This window comes from Abramis brama (assembly GCF_963993115.1).
Source record: "Abramis brama genome assembly, chromosome: 23".
Lineage (NCBI taxonomy): Eukaryota > Metazoa > Chordata > Actinopteri > Cypriniformes > Leuciscidae > Abramis > Abramis brama.
Window position 1 is genome coordinate 14786964 of NC_139985.1, and position 25878 is coordinate 14812841.

General features: G+C 36.3%; 1 protein-coding gene across 2 annotated transcripts in view; it reads left to right on the plus strand.

Annotated features, from left to right (window-relative positions):
• The window catches only part of synpra (synaptoporin a), a 35539-nt gene extending 13505 nt beyond the window's left edge, over nucleotides 1-22034 (plus strand). Inside the window, exons 1-5 of one of the 2 annotated variants that reach the window (XM_084101833.1) lie at nucleotides 4577-4761; nucleotides 14578-14702; nucleotides 18519-18717; nucleotides 19007-19198; nucleotides 20335-22034. In XM_084101833.1, the coding sequence (XP_083957959.1) occupies nucleotides 4738-4761; nucleotides 14578-14702; nucleotides 18519-18717; nucleotides 19007-19198; nucleotides 20335-20601 (807 nt within the window). In that variant the 5' untranslated portion in view covers nucleotides 4577-4737 and the 3' untranslated portion in view covers nucleotides 20602-22034. Of the gene's footprint in view, nucleotides 1-4576; nucleotides 4762-14577; nucleotides 14703-18518; nucleotides 18718-19006; nucleotides 19199-20334 lie in introns of those variants that run through there. The other variant, XM_084101832.1, reaches the window with a different exon arrangement.
• Nucleotides 22035-25878: the final 3844 nt, after the last annotated feature.

Below are 25878 nucleotides of genomic sequence, written 5' to 3' on the forward strand. Positions count from 1 at the left end.
CTGGTTCTGACCATTGCCTGTTTGATTACTCTGATCAATAAATCACACTGCATATGGATCTCTCTGACTCGGATGCTTCGTAACACATACATGTAAAGCTTTTTTTATTTATTTTTTTATAAAAGGGTAGAGAGAGAAATTGGCAGAATAATTTTCATGGAGTCATTCAGTGCAGTTTATTAATGACATAAAGCACTCTAGAGACCTCACATTCTGATCAAACAATACTGAAATATAGCTCTGAAACATTTATTACACCATAAACCAGTTGACAGTTTTTGTCCAAAATGATTTATTACTAAATAACAGCTGTTTCATATCCATTCCAGCATGTAACATCTCTCCCACTGGGAGAATGTTCTGCATCCCTGCAATACATTTCAATGGCATGGATCATTGTCAGCGTACAATGTAGCTAGTGCAGTGTTCAACCCTGTCTTGTAGCTTTCTGAGAATGTGTGTGAGGGCGAACATTTGTGGCTGTGTGTCTGAAGGTGTTCTCTCAGCTCAAGTTTCAGTGAGGCTCAATGATAGACACCTCAATGAGGGATTGTGGGAGCTGTTTGCAGAGAGACAGTGGCGTAGGTGGCTTTGAAGATGCACATACTGAGTTCTTCATTGAAATGAATTTGTTACCATTGATCTGAGATGAGTTATCCCGATATACTGTAAGTCTTAATCAAAAAACAGTACAGAAAAATGTGGCCATGAATCTAGATATTAGATGTAACTTCAGTTTGGTTTGTTCTGTGGCAATTTCTTATTAGCTATATGTGTAAAATTACAAATTTAAATTTAAAGGACATCCTAAATAATTATGCTTTTAGGTTTACTTGATGCATTTCGCAATGGCCCTAACTTTTCTGATTGAGTTTTAGTGTGCAAATTCTCGGTTAGCAGTTAAAGCAGTACACTATCAGCATGCTTGTTAAAAAAAAAAAAAAGTAGTCAAACTAGTCAACTTCTCTAATTAACTAGATGATTGTTGAACAACTTTTTCATAAGTTTTTCTCATAGTTTTAATATTTATATATTTGTTATTTTATTTTATTTTATTATTTTTTCACAGCAATTCCAGGACTACCAAAAAATAAAGTATTTTATTTTACATGATTGCCATAGAAATATCATGGAAAGAATAAAATATGTTACAGAACAATGTTTTTCCAACATTGTTTTATGGATAGCCACCAGAACTTGTTTATTATTTATTATTATTATTATTATTTTTCTATATTGTAATTTAATTGTAAAATGTTATTTTACTTTACTTTACCTTATTTTATAATTTTACAGCAATTCCTGCACTGCCAACAATTAAAGTTCTTACATAATGATTGCCATAGAAATTTGAAGAAAAATATATGTTACTGAACATTATGTTGTCATCGTTTTATGGATAGCCACCAGAACATCTTAATGTGTTTTCTCAATAATCAATAATTTATATGTAGTAGAGTATCAGAGTTTCTCTGGGGATTTCAAGACCTATATTGTGATCCACAAGCACATAGAAGAACCATATGGTACCTACAGTTTTCTCCTTAAAAGAAGGTCTTCTATTTCTGTGGAAGCCCTTCATCTTAAAATTGAAGTGAGGCATTCCCCAAACCCCAGGTCACTCACACCCTCCACTGAAGATAGAAGCATGACACAGTTTCTCTCTGGCACAGATTTAAGTCGTCTCATTACTCTGTTGGTTAGAAACCGTGAAAATATTCTGGTGGGGAAAGACAAGGACGGGACACCTCTCCTCATTACCAGCTCAACTAGGTGCTATACGCAAATATGGGTCGTTGAGAGAGAAGCGTCCTTTCTACTGGCTGTGGAGCTCCCACCCACTGCTCACCCATTGTCCCATGGTTTTCTCACACCTGTCCATTAGATTCAACCAAAGTGGAGTGTGATTCTACCTCTGTCAGACACACTTTCATTTGATTGCATCAGCATAGGGTCTCTGGTTTGACTCCTTGTGGTGAGTGGATAAATCCGTCACAGTAGGATCTCAGCTCTTGGACTGGATACTAAGTGGAGTCTAAAGGCCACACTGGGGAATCCTTGAATGGGAAATATAGTGAATGTGTATATGGAAAACATACCGGTGCCTTCAGAACACAACTGCACTTTCTGCCTATATAGTGAAAACAGCATTATATACACATTTTTATTAAATTGCCCCTTTAATATAAGCCCTTTAATATAAGCTGCAGTCTGTAACTTTTGCCGCTCTAGCGGTTAATAAACTGAACTACATGCGTCTTGCGGGCGGAAGAACATTGTAGCCTGGGCTACTCCACAGTGGTACGACCTGAACCAGTCTAAAATAGTAAAACATAAACACAAACACTTATTATAGGTGTACTGTATGATTCAGAATAAGACAAAAACACGGTTTGGAAAATGGATTCACGATGTACTCGCATTATATAATTTTTTTACATTTTGAACACAAATTGTTTTTTAAATATAAACTGCAAACACCATAATTTACAGGTTTCTGTAGCAAGGTTATTATTGTTAACTAAAACTAAAAACATTAAAAACATTTTTTTTTTTTTTTACTTTTCCTTGGATGAAGCTTCTTGAATGTGTGAAATTCACCACCGGTTCTGGTATTTTGAGGGTTTAACGCACATCATGAGACTCTAATGCTGATTTCCATTAGCTAGACATAAGCTTCATTGTTACGGGGTGTAGCTTTTCCAAGTTATTTTGGCATGATATGTGAACAGGCAATTTGAGGTTAGTCTTGAGAAGGCATCATTGTTTTTGCCATAATGACAGGCCAGTGAATTCTTATATTAGTAGCTGTTGCCTATGGTAATTAATCATGTTGTTTATTAGCAGAGCTGGAATTTTCCATACATCTGAAATAGGCGTCTACATGACAGTAACAATAAACTCTAACACTATTATCAGCATGTCATCTAACAGTTTCATAACATACAACATTATTGTTGCCTTAACAGCAATGCTAAAAAAAAAAAAGTGCCTTAGGTGAAGTGTCACATCCCATTGATATTCAGATCAGAGTTCTCTCATGCTGCGTGTTTACAGGAAATTTTATTTGTTAACATCTGGGGATCTTCCAATTCAGTTCTTCATATTACTGATAGGCTACAGCACCTTTCAGCCCTAAAAAATAGGTTTTTATCTTTTTCAATGCATTGCTGTAGCTTTGAGAAAAATGCCATGAGTTTCCCATTTTTAACAAAGGGTTTGAAAGCTTTAAACCCATGTGACTGCTTTCAGTCCCAGAAAGGCTGTAAAAGGACTGTATTTTCCTCAAAACTGTAGTAGGGTGTCTTTTTTGGCTTTGAAACTTTTTTAAAAATGAAAGATACTTTCATAAATATCTTTTTGCATCATCATTAAAGGGACATCTTAACATTTTTAAAAGTCAGTTCAAGCTTAATGACAAAATAAATGCCACCCTGATATGGGCAAATACATAACAGCATATTACCATGAAAAGATTATGTGTGCTTTAATCTTATTTGATAAAATATTAGTTATAGTTTTGTATTTTATTTTCTAAAACTCACACATTTTACTCTTACGTTTAAAGTACAAAGTTTATAATAGCTTTAATCAATAAAGCTTTAAACTATCCAGCAAAACATTTAATTTAAATATTTTAAATGTTTTTATTTTTTGGTTATGCAAACGTTAAAAGAACATTACATTTTGCAAACATTATATTTTTAATGTTCTCTGAACTAAACAAGTTGTAACATGTGCTGTCAAATCAATTAATCACGATTAATCGCATCTAACATAAAAGTTTGTATACACACACACACACACATATTTTTTGTTAGATGCAAACTTTTATGTTAGATGCGATTAATCCTTATTAATTGATTTGACAGCACTTGTTACATCTTGTTTAGATCGCAATTATTCGCTTCTAACATAAAATTTTGTATATATATATATATATATATATATATATACACACACACACATTTTATATATTTGCAAACTTTTATGTTAGAAGCGAATAATTTTAAATGCATGCTCGTCCAATGTTTCACCATACGAGTGCTGTCAAATCGATTAATCGCAATTATTCGCTTCTAACATAAAAGTTATATATATACAGTATACACACACACACACATATTTTATATATTTGCAAACTTTTATGTTAGAAGCGAATAATTGCGATTAATCGATTTGACAGCACTCGTATGGTAACATTTAAGAAACATTGGATGAGCATGCATTTAAAATGCTTCAGAAACATTCCATGAATGATGCATAAATACATTTTTAAGTTAATGATAACATTATTAAAGACCATATAACTCTGAACGAATGTTCTATTAACATTACTGGAAGAATATTTGTTCATAACTTTGAGATAACCTTGCCAGAGCGTTAGCAAAAGTTCAGATAACGTTCCCTGTTAGCTGGGTCTGCCCTTATTGCTTGATTTCATTTATTTCATCTGAATGCAGATCTGTAGCATTCAGTGTACAGTCTTGACTCATGACTTTGTGAAGTGATTTGTATTTAGCTAGTTCCTCTGTGTGTTTGTGACTGAGCAGAGCAAAGAAGGGAGTGCAGGGTTAGACTTTGAGAGCACAGAAGTGCCAACCCTCTCCTGAGCTCACAGTCGAGGAGACACGAGCTCACAAGACGAGGAGATAGAGCAGAGAGACGAGGAGAAGATACAGATACTCTTAAGAGCATCTAATATGTTCTGAAGCTGGATATCTCTTTAGCTTTTAAATGTGTATGGTCATATTTGCTCCGGTAAGTCCTGGCTTCAGAATCTCTGCATGTCCAGTGGTACATAGTTATTGATTAACAGAGCTAAATTGACCTAATATTAATAATATTCTATGGTAGTTTTTGTTGTAAGATCTGAGATTTTTGTAAGTTTTGTGGTGCATTTTCTTCAGTTTCTCCCAACATCCCATTTGTCAGTGTCTTAGAGACCTTTTAGGTGCAAAAATTGCTCTCTCACCATACTGAATCATTCATAATTCTGAATAAGTGAGATTTCTATTTCTGTTTTATGAATGACTCATTATTCATGATCAATGAAATGCTATGCAAAAAAAGATTCGGTTTCCAGTGTTTCTCAGAGTAGATGTTCAGAGGTCCTTGGAATCTGTGCCGATTTGAGCTTTTTTGAGGTTTAAGAAACTGGAAACTGGATTAGGAAACAAGAATGTCTGTAGTTCATCTGTTGAGGAGGTACACTGCATATGTCTTATGTGTTACCATGGTGACTGACTATTAATCGTTGAAGGTATCTTGTTTGAAAACTGTATCCTCAATAAGCTAGACTGTAAATCTATTGAAATAGTCTAACAAAGGACTATATGAAAAAGTAAGTGATCCAAGATGAATATATGTAATCAGAAGAGCTTCTGAAGTCTGAGAAACTGAACCTTAAAATTTGTTTTGCACCTTTTTCCAACATTTTCTGTTCTGAACATTGTGTATATTATCAATGTTTTTTTTTATGTTTTTAAATGAAGTCACATATGTCTCTTCAGAATTTATTCATGTGATGCAAAACTGAATTTTCAGGATCATTACTCCAGTCTTCAGTGTCACGTGATCCTTCAGAAATCATTCTGATATGCTGATTTGATGCTCAGTAAACATTTCTTATTATTATCAATGTTAAAAACATCTGTACTGCTTATTTTTGTGGAAACCATGATACATTTTTAAGAAATATTTTTAGAATCGAACATTCTAAAGAACAGCATTTATTTCAAATAGAAATCTTTTTTAACATTGTAAATGTCTTTAAAAAAATCTGTACATTTGTTTCCGTGGCCTAACATAGAAACAACCAATGATGTGACCAATGGCAGATGTGCTGAGTATTTGGGGGAGCCTGTTTGAAAAAAGATAATATTTTTGCAATTCCATTTGGTGTCTGTAGTGTACGGAAGAGGATTAGGGCCAAGAGATAATAAAAAAAATAAAACCATCGCGAGATTAAAGTCATTATAATGCGAGATTAAACTCGTTAAATTTCGAGAAAAAAAGTCGAAATACAATCTTGAGAATAAACTCATTAAATATCGAGAATAAAGTCGTGTTTCGAGAAAAAAAACATTAAATTTCGAGAAAAAAAACTCGAAATACAATCGTGAGAATAAACTCATTAAATTTCGAGAATAAAGTCGTCGTGTTTCGAGAAAAAAACTCGTTAAATTTTGAGAAAAAAAGTCGAAGTAATCGTGAGAATAAACTCATTAAATTTCGAGAATAAAGTCTATGTTTCGAGAAAAAAAGTCGAAATGAAATGTAGAGGATAACGCATTCGATCAGTGTTCATTGCATGGCCTACTGATAGAGGACATGGCAGAGTTGGATCACTTAGTCAAGCTATATTTTAGACTTTCTTTCAGTAACAAAGAATAGAACATTCTTAGGTCTAGGTCGGCTAGGTCTTTTTAGAAGAAAAAATCAGTCCAATTTGCGCGATGTACTCGCTTTTGTCCAACATGAAATTCATTAAGGTTTCGTGGTTTCCCAGGATACCATAAGACGCATTATTAAACTTGTTGATCCTCAAGGTGTGGAATTTCGACGAAGGAGACGCTTGAGAAGACGCCAGTACACTTGTGCTGACCCAAATGCACTCTGGCATATAGCCAGATATGATAAATTAAAACCGTACGGCATTGCCATTAATGGCTGTATAGATGGTTACAGTCTTTACATTCTGTGGATGGAGGCGTACACAACCAACAACGATTAATAATGCGTCTTATGGTATCCTGGGAAACCACGAAACCTCGATGAGGTTGATATCAGTATATGCAATGAACACTGATCGAATGCGTTATTCTCTACATTACATTTCGACTTTTTTTCTCGAAACACAACGACTTTATTCTCGAAATTTAATGAGTTTATTCTCACGATTATTTCGACTTTTTTCTCGAAATTTAACACGTTTTTTTCTCACAACACAACAACTTTATTCTCGAAATTTAATGAGTTTATTCTCAAAATTGTATTTCGAGTTTTTTTTTCTCGAAATTGAACGAGTTTTTTCTTGAAACACAACGACTTTATTCTCGATATTTAATGAGTTTATTCTCAAGATTGTATTTTGACTTTTTTTCTCGAAATTTAACGAGTTTAATCTCGCATTATAGTGACTTTAATCTCGAGATGGTTTTATTTTTTTATTATTGCTTGGCCCTAATCCTCTTCCGTAGTAGTGGAAGAGAAATGACACAATTCACTTTTAATTTTTAAGGGAAAAAGTTTGTATTGCAGTACTTATTTTATTACTATTTTTTACATTGACTGACACTATAATTGCATCATTAACATAGTTTTGCCAAAGGATTCTTTATATTTTGCATATTCAGCACTATATCGATCAGTACGCTTTCCGTCCTTCACATTATGCTCTCTCTTGAATTTTGAATATATTCTCATCATTGATTTTTTTTTTTCAAGCTGCATATCTGCAGAATGACTTGTATCTGGGTTCAGTGAGATGTATCACCTCCTACAGAGAACCCATTCTCATATCAGGGTTGCAGAAATGTATTTTAGCCAAGTCAGATTTGCTCTCAGAGAGCTTGTCCTCTGTGCTTAATAAGACTAGGCTTCACAATAGATCCACAGCCCAAATAAAAAAGGATAATGGACATATAAAGAGAAAAAGATTGGGAAAGAGGCGGAGGTTATAGAAGAATCTGTGGAGAGACTGTGTTAAAGAGAAAAATGTTAAAGACAAGATAATTGGAGACTTTGTGTGTGTGATCATGAAATCATAGTTTCACTCAGTGTTTGCAAACACCTTTTGTAAATGTGCTTGACATCTGCGGATGAGAATTAATCGCCTGTTTACAGTGACTCAGACTTAATTGAAATTGGCCACAGTCTCATGTCGCTGCAGCTAATCCAGTATAAAACAATGATTATAGAGCAATTAACTCTACTAGTTGGAAACTGTCCTTTAAGCTGGTGTGGAAACAGTATCTCCCTTCACTTTTCGTAATTATAAGTCAACATTGAACTTCTGTAATTTGAGAACTTGATTGGTCTCATTACAGGTGATTGCTTGGTGACATCAACTGAAAAGGAAAGTCATTTCAGGTCAGGGGCGATGCAAGTTATTACAAACATTTTTGTAATGAGATTTATAGACATATCGGTTCGTGTACTCTTTGATCATTTCATTTCCTGTTTGGAATGGAATAACGAGAAATGAAAACCAGCTTGTTTATTCGTTTTTTAGTTTAGTTTAAAAAACGAAAAATGAGAGTTTAGCTCGATTTTTCATTTTTCGTTTGTGGTTTACAAATCGGTTTATGGGTTCGATATTTCATTTGCACACGTGGGCGGCGCTGAAACGCCCCTTTCATCTGATTGGTCAAAACGCTCCGCCTTCTGTAAGCTACAAGCTTTTCTTTCTGTCAGGCAGAATAATAGTCAGTACGAGTGCGGCACTGACAAATGCACTTTAATAAAAATAATGTCTGAAACCACCACTCACTGTTAACTACGCACAATATTTGAAGCAGAAATATGTTGCTGGTCACGTAATTTGTGCTGCTGCGACTTGCAAGCAACCCCATTAATATGAGCCACAGTATATGACAGATTATTTTAGCATGATGTATTTCCCATTGATAAATACAGTGCAAATAGTTCCGTCTCTTTGGATAAAAGGGAAGTGGAAATAAAAATCAATAAAAGGCTGAACTGTACCATGATAATATGTCCGTAACATTTAGGCTACCACTCTCGTCTTTTATTTACATCAAAAGGCAGGTAGGCGTGTGTGACATGTGGGCTATAAATAATTTTGAAAATTGAATAGAAACAAAATTTATATTTATGAATATAAATGTGTATTGCATGTGCATGTGTAGCCTACTCAGTTCACATGAATAGAAAGAGACAGAAAAGAGAGAAGCTAGAATCAGTGAACGTACATTAATACTGACAAAATTACCAGGTTTGGGATTAAAGGGACACCAGGCAAGTCTGAGTGTTTTTTTCTCTACGTAGCTCCCCCTAGTGTCTGGTAGTAAATGCTTTCAAACACTCTGTCATAAAAACGAACTGTTGTCCCTCCCCCCCTTGCCACGAGCAACCCAGCTGAGCAGAGGAACAGGCTATTTCAAAACCAGTTAGGTCTACCAAGGCAAGTAAAGCAATATTTTCTGCAAACACATATGTCTGTAAAGAAAATTAACATTAAATAACAAGTACTTTGGGTATCTTGTTCATTTTATTTATTTTCATATAAAAGCAACAGAACTTGAATTACATCCAGTTTATTAGCAAAACACTGTGCACGAGCGTGAATCCCGCGATATCCATCTTTGATCTCGCAGGTGTCAGATCCACTACGAGAAGAGAGATCTGTCCGACTTGCCTGCGCTTTTTTCACTCCTCCTCTCCGCCGCCTACTCTCGACTACATTTCAGGCGAGGCAAGGCGCATCTCAAACAAGCCTATGCTCTTCAGAAACCTACGGGTGACGTCAAGGACACTACGTCCATATTTTTTTACAGTCTATGGTTGTCATGCATACTATTATTTTTACCGGGAACGAACGATATGAACGAGGCAAACTACTGCTTTGGTGTTTGTTTGTTTTTGGGAGAATGGGCATGAGCATAAATATATATATATATATCGGAGGCTAATATTTGTCTAAAGTTATATTAGTAAGGTCTATAAGTTAATCTGGTAGAATGACGGTTTACCTTTGCTTGTCTAAGAAAACATCAGAACGTTTTTTTCTAGCTCGATCATGATATGTGCAACATGTTTATTGCCTATTATCAGACGCGTTGACTTAGTGACATAAAATAAAAGTGTAAGTTACACAAATAAAACCGACAGAGGAACGGCCAAACAACTACAGAAATCAAACGTGTTTGCTAATGACAATGCTAACATCAAAGTTATAGTATCTAACGTACTAGTAAGCCCGTAACAGACAGCGATCATAATAAAAACCTTTACAGATAATAAAAAACATCCTGAGGTCGCAATTACTTGAAATTTAAATATTAAACACAGTTTATTCCAAAGATACTTACAAGTGCAACAGCAGGATCAGCATCTGTTTTGCAGGCTTCTGTTTCTCTCAGTTCTCCCCATTCTGAAAAAGCCGGTCCGATATTTACTCGAGTCTGACTTCTTGCTCGGTCAGTCTCCCGTTTCATTGGTCCTCCGACAAAGATTTCCTAGCTTTCTGCATCTTTTTTTACAGCCTCAGCCATAACTCAATCTATCGTTGCCCTTTGCTTATAGCTAGCCGGTGCTTGAATGGGGGCGTGTACGTGTGCAGTGCCGTCAAGCAATTCGTTACATCGCGAGACCTGATATCACGCGATACTTCCTGACGCCGACCCGCCGGCCCAAAGTTGCAAGTGAGTTTTTTTCCGCTCTCGGGCACCAGGGGGGTGCGAAACCACCACCATTCAACTCGAAATAAGTAATATAACCATTCCACTGACTCCAAAGCTGTTCAGTTAAGGTTAAAAAGTTACCTAGAGCACCTTTAATTAAAATCATGTCGGTTGAAGAGCACGGCTACCTTTAAAATGTTATTAGTTTTATTATAAAACTAATACAATTTTATTACATACTGAAATGTTTCTCTGGGTTATCTTTATTATGTTGGCTTAAGAAAGCCACCATATATTTAAACATTATTATTATTATTATTTTGTATTGCTATTATAAGAAATTGACTAGAACTTTAATGCTTCACCAAATTCAGCTCAGACCTTCAGACTGGTCTGACTCGCTTATATCTTTTCTAACTGGTCAGACTTACTTTCCCAAAAAATCCATTAACGTTATCTGAGCAATGAAGGCCGTACTACTTAATGCTGTCCACTAGAGGGGGCGACAGGATAATAAGTGTTTTCTACTCTTTCCCTGTTTGCATCAGTTTAAATGACAAATAAATGCACGAATTTCATTCATAAATAGGCCATATCTGTGTATCCACTCTCTATTTTATTTTAAGATATTGTTATTCACACTGGTTTTTGCATTTAATGTTTGTCCATCTGGAACTTTTATTTGTCATGAGCTCTATATTTTAAGATAGCCTACTAGAAAAAAAAATATGATTCAACAACACAAACTTTGTTTTTACTCGGCAAATTTGTTTTCCTTTCAAGTAGGCTATAGCCTAGTTATCCTGCTTTTTGCCATGGCTTGCCATACTGCCATCTATCTATCTATCTATCTATCTATCTATCTATCTATCTATCTATCTATCTATCTATCTATCTATCTATCTATCTGACTGACTGACTGAGCTTCCTTTGTGAAAAATAGCAGACCACCTTTTTTAAACTGTTATTTAAAACGGTGGTCTGCTATATTTCACAAAGGAAGCCCATTTGTGCGGTCGTTGGCGTTATACGAGAAGGAGCGTTATACGAGTTATATGAGCCTACTGTAAAATTAGCTGGCTTAAAAATGCGGATTGATCAGTGCAGAGTTACTCCAGGCGTCTCCCGGTGCTATTTGTATTGGAATTGTGTTATCACAGATTATGAACAGATGTTTTCAGAGGTGGACAAAGTAGGCTACACAACTTCCTTACTTGAGTGAAAGTACAGGTACTACTGGTCAAATATTACTCCGTTACTAGTAAAAGTAAAACTAAGTAAAAGTACAGAAGTACTTGTTTTTATAAGTAGCCTATCAAAAGTAAATGTTGCATTGTTGTGTGTAATACTTACAGTACCTTATGCCTCTGAATCTATGCCTGCCTTCCTACCCTCATATCAATATCAAATTTATTTCTAGAACACAGTTCCAGTAGTGGGATTGAATGTGAGATTGAATAAGTGCACTCAATAACGTCCACAATGGTTTCGGGCACCCAAATGGCTGTTCCCTCAAATAGTGCCCTATTTAAAGTTTTTTGGCTTTTAGTATGAATATGTTAGCCTTACTGTTATCTATAAGCTAGTGTGCTCCAAAACAATGACAAAATTCGCATTTAGAAGACCAAACCCAACGTTGAAAATGAAAATCAGGTTGATGTCAGAATCCAACACCAGATTGACATTAATCTGCAACATTGGACAGACGTTGTATTGTGGTTGAAAACAAGGATATATTCCCATTGGGTTGTTGGGTTTTCATGTTTAATGGGAACTTAGACATAATGATTTTTATACTGTACAAACTGTGTGATCCCCTAACTCTAATGTAACAGTTATGGGTAGGTCATTTACGGACATCTAATGTTACGGACATATTATCATGGTACAGTTCAGCCTATTATTGATTTTTATTTCCACTTCCCTTTTATCCAAAGAGACGGAACTATTTGCACTGTATTTATCAATGGGAAATACATCATGCTAAAATAATCTGTCATATAGGCTACTGTGGCTCATCTTAATGGGGTTGCTTGCAAGTCGCAGCAGCACGAATTACGTGACCAGCAACATATTTCTGCTTCAAATATGGTGCGTAGTTAACAGTGAGTGGTGGTTTCAGACATTATTTTTATTAAAGTGCATTTGTCAGTGCCGCACTCCTACTGACTCTTATTCTGCCTGACAGAAAGAAAAGCTCGTAGCTTACAGAAGGCGGAGCATTTTGACCAATCAGATGAAAGGGGCGTTTCAGCGCCGCCCACGTGTGCAAATGAAATATCGAACCCATAAACCGATTTGTAAACCACAAACGAAAAATGAAAAAGCGAGCTAAAATCTAATTTTTCGTTTTTTAAACTAAACTAAAAAACGAATAAACGAGCTGGTTTTCATTTCTCGTTATTCCATTCCAAATAGGAAATGAAATAATCAAAAAGTACACGGACCCATATCCCACGAGTTTGTTATGCCTGTGTATAAGCACAACCTCAAAAGATGTGCCTAATACGTCTGTAACTCGAAACCATTAACAACAGAGTGAGCCATTTTTTTAGGTTATTGATGTGATATATTAGATTCCTGATGTTAGATTTTTTTTTATTCAAACGTTCAATAAAAACTTTATATTAAAGGCACACTATGCAGTTTCAGTTTTTCTCAAACAGCGCCCCCTAGAGTCTCTGTGGAGTACTTGTATTTAACGTTACTGTCATAAATACTACTCACGCAGAGCCATCTCTGCACTCTTCCGACCGCACTTTCTTCGTTTTCTTCGTCGACTCTGCCATGATTCACGTCTGAAATGCGTGCTAGTGTCTTCCATAGAGGCTGCTTCATATGTTGTTGATGTATGTGACGTCGTGCCGTAAAGCAAGTCGTGATTCTCGCAAGATTTGTCGGGGCGCCACCTCTCAAACTTGCATTGCTGGTTTTGCCAGCGGTGTCCCCCCCTGCTTTGCTATCGGGATGATTCGCCCTACTACGAGTTCGTTTACCATTGAAATTATTTCTCAAACGGAAGTCTGCATCCTAGTGAGGCTGAGTGCTTCCTAGTCCATTCCTTCAGAGAATTGTAGTTTAGAGTCCTCCTCAGCATTAAACGCTAGAATGAGACGGTTTGTATGTGTGCATAGCTACATCATAAATGTTTCCTCCCCCGCGATCACGACGCGAAAATACTAAATATACTAAAATATAAAAATACTTTATATTAAAAACCATTAACTGCCTTTCTATAAATGCAGTACAGGTGATGACAACCATTTGTGGTCGCTCGGTGGTTTACATTACGCAAAGTTTAACTCTTTCCCCGCCATTGACAGAATATTCCATCATTTATGAGACAACACTTCCTCACCATTTGCAGAATTTTCTGGCTTTCCGTGTTTTCACTGTTATACGGTAGGGGGCGCTATTACGCATCTCTTGAGCAAGTACTGAATCTCTGGATCAAAACACAGGCAAAAAAGGAGCAGAAACAAACGATAAAAGCATTGTTTATGCACGTTGTAGTCGTTGAAAAAAATGCACTTTTCTCAGCTTATTCAAAATGTTTCAAATCTGCCCATCAAAGACATTCTTTGACAGAGATCGATGAACTGATTGAATTAGTGGTTTTAAACAAATCAGTAGAATAAAACAAATCAGACTTACTCACTTATCGCCACCTACTGGCAAAACGATGTAACCTGCAGGTATGCACCACTAACGTGCAGACTATTTTTCACGAATTGATATATTTATAATTTATAGCTTTTATTTTCATAAATTGATGGGAAATAATGATAAGTCATAATTCTTATTTTTACAGTCACCATGAAACGCAAGTTGTGAGAGTCTTTTCTTTCCTATAATGACACATATCCAAGTGAAACAGCTTCTGGAACAAGAAAAAATAGGGTGGAACTTGATTTTGTCCATTGGGAATTGATTGGTTGGATGGTTGTGGTTTGCTATTACTGTGATCTCATGTGAGTGACAGGTTGTCCTGCACTTGCGCGAAAAAACACATCATCAGAGAAGAGAAGTCGCTGCAAAAGGGAGGGGAAGTTATTTTGATTAAGGCACATGAATACAAAAATAAAATAATGATGTGTCTATATAATTTCTAATAAATATTGCTATAATCCATTCCACACACACACAATTAAGAATGGTTCATTTTGATTTCATGGTGACTTGAACTGTTCTGCATGTTATATCTCCTCAGCTTTTTGCCATCTTTGCATTTGCAACATGTGGAGGTTACTCTGGGCAACTGCGGGTTAGTGTGGACTGCATCAACAAGTCCGACAGCAACCTCAGTATCGGCATCAACTTTGCTTACCCATTCAGGTAAGGCTTGTTTAAAGCACCCCTGCGTATACTCTGCAGAGCAATAGAGAGAGATAATTACCTCGCTTTGATTCAATACTCTAATACACAGGAGCATTTGATTATGTGCTAATGGTTTTATCTTTATATTCTCTGTGTGCTGCCAGTTACAAGATTTGTTTCTCGGTGAGCACAGCTGGCTTCAGTGTTTTTAATGGAAACACAACTCTCAGCATCAGAGCTAATTTGTACAATTAAATGATTGTGCTATTTGGGCTGATGTTTATAGATCCTCAGTATAATCAGATATTGTTTTCTTAACATTACACGTCAAAATGAATGATTTATACATCATGTAAGCGCTAATCAAATAGCTTATATACACTGGCGGTCTGATTTTCTTTACTTTATCTGCTCACCAAGGCTGAATTTATTTGATCAGAAATACAGTAAAAGCATTGTGAAATATTGTTTCAAATTCAAAGTTTCCAGTTTTCTATTGAAATATATTTTAAAATGTAATTTATTCCTGTGATGGCAAACCCGAATTTTCTGCAGATGTTAATTCAGTCTTCAGTGTCACATGGTCCTTCATTTTTAAAAGTTTAAAATGTTTGTGATATTTTGTATACAGTTTACGATGGAGATATCAAATTAAAATACTAATTCAGTTTAAATCAGTAAACCAAAGTGGTATATTGAGTATTTTCATGACCCAAAATATATGACTGATTACCAATTGAAAGATTAATACATTTACCATATTTCCAAAGGCCTGTTTGTCTGTGTGTGAATAAATTCATGGTTAAATGAAAACTTTCGAAAACTAAGCCATATCTTCCATTTCAAGTATCTCACAGTATTTACAGCTCTGTCTTAAATAGAAAAAAATAAATAAAAAATTCAGCACTTTCAGAGATGAGAAATTATTTCTGAGAGACAGAAACACACTCACCCATTTGTACTCAATAAATGAGTTGGCTGACACATACGCTAGAATCAGGCATCAGGTCTGTCTTCATTGTTATCCATTTTGGTAATAAATGAAATCATACCATGTCAATTTAAAGAACAGAAGACAATAGAGTTCTGTATTGAATCACCACTATAATTCTGTGTAGGTTGAAAATGTTTTCGACAGACTGGTATTCTTCTAGCCTCATTATGCGTCCAAGTTGTTGTTATTTTTTTTGCCCTTAAAAGGTCAAGAACACACACAAGATGCCCACAGTAATGCAATGCTTTGAAGTAGCCCTAGGTCCTGCTGTATTCACTAGAGTTGACAAGTTCATAGTAATCTAAGGAGGATAAGGCAGAAATAGACAGGAACTAAAGTAACCTTGTGGCAGGAACTTAAAGTGCCCATACCGGTTCCTAATTTTTTGGAGGTCTCCTATAATGTTTATATGCATCCAAAGTCAAAAACAGTTGAATTTTCTTATTATAAACATTGCAGCATCACCTCTTTTCTCACAGTGTCTGAATCCGGTCTTTCTAAACCCCGCCTTTTCAAGAGCCTACTCTGCTCTGATTGGTCAGATAGTAGTCTACTGATTGGTCTACCGCTTACAGCATGTGTCGGAAAAGAAATTGCATTACCATATCTGAATTTCAGCTCCAGGGGTTTCCTCAGCACTTGTTTACACAGTGATATGAACAGTAACAATGGCGTAACAATCCTTTCAAAGTGCATGCAATGTGGATTTGCTTTCTCAGCACAGAAAACAGCGTCTTGACAAGCTGACAACACAAACCAAACACTTCCAGGTCTCAGCTACAACTGCAGTGTTTGAGGGTGGGTCAAAGTAGACATTGTTGTTGGGCAGCCAATGATAGCATCAGTCGCTAGTGTGCCTCTATAGCGTCAGTCGCTATTTCAAGGGGTTCATACATGGGCAATATGCTAATTTATTACAAACCTACATTGGTTTGAGCAGGTGTAACTCGTCCAGTACTACTCGCACCACTCTGAGCAGGATTCAAACCGGCATTTTTAGCATGGGAGGTGGACACGCTAACAAGTACGCTAAAGACCATAGCCTCTATAGCGTCAGTTGCTATAGTGCACCTCTTGAGTCAAGGGAAGTGAGGTTTACCTGCACAGCTCTCACTAGGCCTCTGATCGAGCGATTTTTGCAGGTTGTGCAAAAATAAACATGAAAGTGAGTGGTATTTACATCCACTCGAGCGATTTGTTTGCTAAACTAAAGAAGCCATTGAGCATTCCAGCCTGAGTTGCAGGGCGAAATCAAATCGCCGGCAGATCGGGCTGGGTTTACCCAGTCTACTTTTACATACATTTATATTACACACTACGTGAAAGGCAGGGACGTCGTTAGGCCTATTTTAGGGGGGCTGAAGCTACCCCAAAATGTTCCTAAGCCCCCCTAAATTATAATAAGAACAACAATAACAATTCGATTTATCAATAACCGTATCCTCATTCATATTTAGACGCAACAAATTATATATATCCAGCTACAAAAAATAGCCGAAAAGTCGGAAGTTGGAGAGCTGGCAACTCTCACGCATTCACCGTGAGACTCGCGCAATTGACACTTTTCACACGCTCTCACGCCACACATCCATTTTCTCACGCACAGAAAAATCGCGAAGCAAAGAGGACACGGAGACCAACAGACTAGACAGAGCAGGTTACTTTATGATATAAAAGAATCTCAACTCTCAGATTCTGTCAATTTTATTACGAAATTCAAACAATAAATACCGTTTTGGCGCTTGTAAATGTTATGTGACAGATCCCTAGCGCACGTGAACCGATCATCTCTAATAGTAAAAAAACACGAACACTGTTGAAAGATACAGTAGTAGGCTACAACTTACCAAAATGTATATTCCTCATAGGCCTACATAATATCGATCAATCAGTGTTTTTTATCAGCGTGAAGAGGTCAAGCTGGAGAACAATATGTTACATTTACCTCAGGAAAGCCATTTAATGAACATAATATAGGAAATAGCACGTAGCCTAGCTGGCAAGAAAAAAAGTATTTTGCTAAATATGTGTTCTATATTACATAGGCCTATTTATTATATTTTTACTTATATCATTAAATAAAGTTGTTATTATAATAAAAAACATTATATTTAATTTGAGTTATTTTTAACCTTAAATAATACTACCATCTGATAGGTCTGTCTATGTTTACAACATTAGGTGAGTTGTTTTTTTCTTGAGAAAAATTAACGCCTATCTCGAGTACCTAATATTTATCCAAATGAGTCCATATTAAATCAAATCACAATAATTTAATTGAATTGAAATAATAAAAAAGTTTAGCTTACCAGAAATTGTACCATGCACCATAACATTAACGTATCATTTTACACTTGAACCTTAAACCTGAAATGGGCACTTTTTGTGACAGCAACATTTTTGATCAAAGATGTGGCTTAACTTCAGAATTTGAACTAAAATCAGTATTCTTATGATTGCTCTGAACATTTCTGACTAAGTTCAACAAACATTAAATTACTTATTCATAAACTTAAAAAAAATAATTAATAAAAATTGAGACTAGGGTAACAGGGTTGAAGATGGTAACGGGGTTGAAGAGACAAATACAGCGACATATATACATGGTTGTTTTTTTACTCAAATTTACTGTAAGATTTTCTATAAACGCAAGTTACAAATACCCTGGGGGCTAAGCCCCCCCTGTCCTCCAAACCTAGTGACGTCCCTGAAAGGTAATATCCAAAAAAGCATAAAAGCGGCATAATGTTATTCTAGCCTGGTGTTGACACTGAATAAGTCCTAATATAACTGCAAACTGTATAAAAAAGCATGATTTTTTTGTGGCTTACATTAAACAGGTTGAACCGGGTGGATTTTGACGTGCCGATGTGTGAGGGAAGGAGACAAGAGCGGCTTTACCTGATCGGAGATTTTTCTTCCTCCGCAGAGTTCTTCGTCACCATTGCTGTCTTTTCCTTTCTCTACTCCCTGCTGGCCACAGTGGTCTACATCTTTTTCCAGAACAAGTACCGCGAAAACAACCGCGGACCTCTCATTGTGAGCCCTGGCGTTATTTTAGACAAGCTAAACACTCAAACCTTTGTGGACTTTCAAAGCCTTGCTATTAGAGAAGACTGACATACAATACATAAGCTGCTATTTACTGTAAAACACCCACATTAAATTTAGTCCTACTTAGCATATAGTAATGCATCCTTGCATGCAAATCATTGTAACTGAGTTTAAAGCTGCAGTTTGTAATTTTATTAATGTTAAAATAGTTCTTCAAATTAGCAACAGAATTTGACAAAAAATACATGTAACACACTTTCTTCATGCTCCCCAGGACTTCATAGTGACGGTGGTGTTCTCATTTGTGTGGCTAGTGAGTTCATCTGCGTGGGCAAAAGGGCTTTCAGATGTGAAGACTGCAACTGATCCAGATGAGGTGGTTCTGCTCATGTCTGCATGTAAGGTGCAGACAAACAAGTGCAGCTCAGTGTACGGACCCAGATGGTCTGGCCTGAACACATCTGTGGTAAGGCATGAGATACTAAGATTTTTGCCACACATATCTGGTGGGTGTCTAGACTTTCATTTACAACACTTAAAGGTATGGTTCAGAGTAAAATCAACCTATAGGGTCCTTTGCACCACACACCCCCAGAAGCCCTTTTTCCCTTCGAACATTATTAAAGTTAGAGCTTATTTGGATCCATTTGGCTAATGGATCCAAGGATGTATCTCGTAAATTACCCCACTAATAATGCCCAGAATGGTACCAAACTTCTACAGTAGTACAAATAGGTTCTGTACTCATAAAACGAGGCATTGGAAAGTTTGTAAGTACATCAGGAGTTTATTTAAATAACACTTGCCTGATGGCTTATGCTACAGCTAGAAGAAGTTGAAGTAGAAGTTTGGTACCATTCTGGGCATTATTAGTGGGGTAATTTACGAGATACATCCTTGGATCCATTAGCGCCTGCTCTAAGCCATTCGGCTGATATCTCTAAATAAGCTCTAACTTTAATAATGTTCGACCAAGGGAAAAAAGGATTCTGGGGGGGTGTTTGGCTCGAGGTCATGGTGCAAAGAACCCTAGGTTGATTTTACTCCGAACCATCCCTTTAATATTGATAAGAAAAAATAATCATTATTACTGTGTGTATAAATATTTTACAATAATTTAAAAATAAAAATATATACATTAAATTAAATGTGCTTAAGATGTATTGAAATGTATTTAATGTTTTACTTTAAAATCGATACAAAAGTTTGGAGTCAGTAAGATAAAAAAAACCCTTTTATTTAGGAAAGATGCAATAAAGAAAGAAAGAAACAAACAAACAAACAAACAAACAAGCAAACAAAGACTTTTACATTGTTTCAATTAAATGCAGTTCATATCATGGTTTCCACAAAAATATTAAGCAGCACAACTGTTTCAACATTTATAAAAATGAGAAATGTTTCATGAGCATCAAAACATGACCATATGTATATATGTGTGTGCGCGTGTGTGTATGTATATATTGAAATATATATTATATATTAAATAAAATAATTTAATATAATGATATTTTAAATTAAATATAATTTACTGAAGTTCAACAATTTTATTTAAAACACTTTAAAAAATAGATATACTCATCTCTAGGCATTTTTCCACAGGTATTCGGCTATTTGAACTTCGTGCTGTGGGCTGGAAACATCTGGTTTGTGTTTAAAGAGACTGGATGGCACAAGGGAGGCGCAGCAAGGTACCCTGCCTCGTCCTCAGAAAAACAAGCCACGGCCTTCAACCAGCAGGTCTACAACCAGGGAAGCTTTGATCAATCAGGAGCTGCTTTCACTGGAACGGGGGACTTCGCCCAATCAGAGTACAGCCAGGTGGGGAATTATGCTTCAAGTGGGCCCGTCTCCTACACCAATCAGTAACCCCATCTGCCTCTTTAAATCCCCTTCTACAGGGGGGACCCATTTCTAAGAGCAAAGTTCAAACATTGAGCACCAGAGAGGAAGGAAGAGATTAGTTTAACAGATATATTAAAAGCACATCCTTTATTTCTGATTAGATAAATAACTAAAGGTTTATCTGTCCATAATACTAATATATTTTAAAAATGAATTAAAGGGATCCTCAGATGTATTGAATGGTTTTTCGACTTCACCTCTCTGTAAATGTTACCGAAATATCACAGTTTACTGAACAAAGGTCATTACACCCAAATGTAAAACTCAGTGCAATAGTTCTTGCTGCATCTTAAGGAAGAGGAAAAATAAAAGAGTTTACAAAAGTGGCATTATGTCACTATGACCAAAAGTTTTTACTCCGACGGTCCATTCGGGATATAAATACTGTTTCTGCAACTCTTTCCACAACCTCAAAAAATGATTCCTATTCATCAAATGCTCCATCAGAGCGTTTTTTTTTGTGTGTGTGTGTTATAAAGTTAACATAAATTGGCATTTGAAACCTATTTTACTTCCATAATGTGGCATATTTTACATAATGGAACCATTATGAATACAAAGTTGCTAAAATGGTTTGGTAAATGGCCATTGGTTAACACCATTAATCGATACGGCAATGCTGTTTCAGAGACAGAGCAAGTTATCACATTTCCATCAAGCATCCTTATGAATATCTTCATAAATATAATTTATATTTGTGACTATCTTTTGAATAACATTCACAGATGAATCTTCCACGGTAAGAGCACGTGCTTTAAGAAAGTATATGGGGTCTGTTTTGATTTCATGTCGACTTTTAAGTGTACCTGTCCTGATGAGTAGGTGACGCAGGTGTCTGTAATTTACACTATATAACAGAGATTTCTGTTTTAATTTGTCAGTATAGATGTTAGATTGCTGTTTGTCAGGTTTCTGGATTTCTTATCCCCGGAATAATGTCATGCCGGTGGTCGTTGGTTTGGTGTTTGCACCATTGTGATTCCACATTTATATGGCTCTTTAATGTTTGCACTGTATTTATGAACTGCATGAAGTCGTGACATAATAACCTAGTTTCAGTTTGTACATAATTTCTCTCCTCACTAACAGGGTCATGTTGTCTATTCAGTGACCTTTATTATGATCACAAGGTGATTGAAATACAATCAACACTTTATTTCCCTGCTTTCTTGTGTGTTCTCTTCTTCCTCGTCCGTTCTTTTTAAGTGCATGAGGCTTTATTAACCACAAAGACTATAAAACAAGACAAAACATCCCAATATATGTTAATGTTCTTGTTCTGATTGCTGTTGCATTTCAATGTGAATGAGTTTCTGTCTTGATATACAGTACTTGCATTTTCGATCAGTGGGTGTGAATGCTTTGATGCCAATAAAGATATTGTGCATTCCTCAAGACTGAACTTACTGCAGTGTCTTCTGTTCTGTTGATGAATCCTCAGTCCACGACAATGAATCAGCTGTCTCAATGACAATATGGAGTCGTGCAAAGGAATTTGATGACTATCTGACTGCCATTAGGTTAATAGACAAAGTAAGTAATCAGATCTAAATTCATCAGGAGCAGAAAATTCTCAGACGGTGCAGTCTCGATATCTGATTTCTCATGGGCCTTGCTTACCAGTACATAAAATTTGTGATGACTGTTCTCATCTTTTCTTCTAGCCAAGGTTTATGTCTATATAGAAATTGACATTCAAAATTACACCTATGCTAAGAAATGGGATAAGAAACAGGATAAGACATTTGACAGCTTAACTTTTAAAAAAATCCATGCATTAAAAATGTATCTCTGGGCCAATGATATGATCCAATTTTTTTTTTTTTTTATCTGTTCATTTATTCGAAAATATAGACCTTATGCGCCAGAGAAACGAGAAACGCCATCTTTATAATATTGTCTTTGAACTTCCGGTTTTGCGGTCGCTCTGTATATCTCTATGGCATTGCTGTCCAGGAGTAATTAGCTTTTGAAGTGGATTTACTTTATGTAAAGCTAACGAAAGTTATCATGAGGATTGTATTGTTTAAAGCAGATGTCTTAACAAATGTCAGTCGAACTGGAAGATTTTAAAACGAGCCGTTCATTCATAAATACGCAAGATCGCTGTGACAATACAGACCGGAAGACAAAAGACAACGAGCGCTGCGCTGTAAAGGGGCGGGGCTACATAAGGTCTATTACAAATATAATGAATTATATGCAATGACTGTACACCTCTTTATGACAAGCATGTTTTTAAGTTCTAAATGAGTTTTATAAGGTCAAAATGTCAGGGAGATACAACTGTCCTGATATCATAATGAAGAAAAAAAGCAATTCTTGAACTATAATCTAATAATTTAAGACTTTTATGACAAGGCAAGGTTAGTTTATGTTGTAAAATGTCATGTGACTTCCCAAAAACCTAATGATAATAATTCATGATATTTGTGGGGGAAAAATTACCTTCAAAAATATATTAAAATAGCTCTTGAAAATAATGATTAAGCTACTTTTCTTGAAAATGCTATAACAGTTTTTCAAAACCATTTGAAATGAATAGAACAAGCACATATATAAATAGATTTTTAAAAGCTTTTTCCTTTTCTGTATCGTGAACACTCTTATATGTCAATGATCCTTCCATCAACTAGTAAAAAAGTGATTTGAGAAGTTCACTTGCCAGAGATGCAAGCCGCAACATTTCCAGCTCAGAAATGCGACTTATTAAGAGATACAACTGGCGAAGCTCAGGTACTTCACATAGTGTACTGTGAGTGTCATTGTTCATCGGACAGCTTTAGTGGGTGAATGGATTGCCAATAGCGGGCCATTCTGACCTAGTCCTGATCTAATGTTCCCGTGTTACAGCACATTGGTTTGACTTCTTTTCATGTACACCTCAGTGCCGTTACCATAGCGATGGCAAGATGTGCCACAGCATGTTATAGTTGCTCTCGGGGAGACGAGCTCTGTCTTTCAGAAAGGAAGAATAGGACAACCTGGAGGCACATTTACTGGTAGAAAAGTAGAGAGTGAAAGAGAGTGTGTGTGTGTGTGTGTGGAGTGAGGAGAAACAGGAACAAGATAGATTAGTTTTGCGACCTTTGCATGTAACTTGCATTAAAATAACTGTAAAATGTGGCTACAAAAAAATCACGTATTAGCACATTTCTATCAGCAAAGATTATTTGAGGGTGCAAATGCAGATTTACACATTGGGTTTTCAGTAGTCTAGTAGCAAACATGGCTTCTTGTTAGCATGTATATGTCCATCAAGAGGAAATAATGGACTCCATTGACTGAGAATGACAGTGACACATTGTTAAATGGGGAAGAAAAAAAATCCATGTTTCCATACCTTTTCTAATTGGCCCATTATCACAGAAGCCCTCGGATAAATTACGCCAAGCAAAGGCTTCCCTCATGACAATAAGATTATGCTGGGAAAGTTTTGTTTACTCGGAGAGACAGCGTTCTTCATGTTTATCTATCCAATCTGAGTCTGAGTCATCTGGATGTGTCTTCCTGAGAGCTGACCTCCATTTCCTCAGAGCAAGGGGAATTTGGCTTAAACGTTTTAAATCAGGAACCCAATTAAAAGCACTGCATTGACTGCTGACTCCACTGGATTATTCATAGGATGGATGTGGCAGAATGCGTAATACTCTACTGTTCTTCATCTTGCTGTGTGCGTTCAGCTCAGCTGTAATTAGACAGTGGAGATAATCAGATGTTGTACACGCGGCGGGAAGTGTTTACCTGTGTCAAATAAACCAGATAATGGAGATTTGGCTCTTATGGTGACATTGCAGATAATGAGCCGATATAGAGATACACAAGGTAAGTAGGCTATATGACAACACAGACACAGTCTTTGTCTGTTACAGAAACAATAGAGATCTTCAAAAGTGATTTGAGCATAAATGATGCAAGCAACAAAAAGTGCACTGCAAGTCATTTTCTTCAGTTTTTATTCCAGTATTATGAATTATTAATGTGTCATACACTTCATTTAAAGGTGTAATTGATACACTGTCATTATACATTTAAGTACTGAGTAATATTAAGTAACTACATGTACTTACTATAGGATAAATACTTTAGGATTAGGTTTGGTTTAGGGTTATTTGCATGTAATTATGCATAATTTACTTTTAAGTATATGTAACATATGTAACAAGGACACTGTAAAATAAAATATTACCATTAATGTTAACATAAATATAAATGTAATGCAATATAACATGAAACTGATATTTATTAAAATATGTTTATTGAAAGTGTGTGTGTATGTGTGTGCATTGAATAGTGATGTAGTAGGCCTACTCGAGTCCGGTCTCGAGACCGATTTCTGCTTTCTCGGACTCGTCTCGGACTTGTTCCTTCAAAGACTCGGTCTTGACTCGGACTCGACCCTTCAAAGACTCGGTCTTGACTCCGACTCGGCATAGGCGGTCTCGTCCCCATCACTAGTCCACTAGAATACATACCACCAGGGGCGCAATTTGTGGGGGGATTGGGGGGGAGATAACCCCCCCAATATTTAAATCTATGCATTACAACCCCCCCCCAATATTTATACCATGATCACATGAAAAGGAGGCATACCCAAACTTCAACCCCCCCAATGTTCAAACCAAATCTTCGCCCTTGCATACCACTAGAAAATTAGTCCATATTAAGACGTTAAGACTGCTCCTCTAAACAATTCCCAATCTAGCTTAGTCTGTAGGCCTAACTGTTGATTATTAACTGGGGTGATATTAAATCATGAATATGAAAACTGACATGTTTTTATGGTCTTGGTCTCGACTCGGACTTGCTTCCTCAAAGACTCTTGACTCGGACTCGGACTCGACTGTATTTGAAAACCAACGGACTCGGTCTCGACCCTTCAAAGACTCGGTCTTGACTCGGACTCGGCATAGACGGTCTCGTCCCCATAACTAGCATTGAATCTTATTTTCGAATATTTCGTTTACATTTTTTGAGATCTTTTTTAAGATCAACACATTTCTTGAACGCAAATGAAAGAAAATTACGGTGTGAGTGTAACATTTCTATCCAGTCATTCTGGCATTCATGTCAATAATGCCAAATTAATGAATTGAATCATGTACAGTATATCTATCTATCAAAAGTAACACTAACAAATACAAATGTAGTATGCATCCCCAACCAGTCTTAAAAAGCCCAATTTTCCTTAGAATAGCAGTAATTTGGAGTGATTTGGTAAATGCCATTGTTATGGTGCTG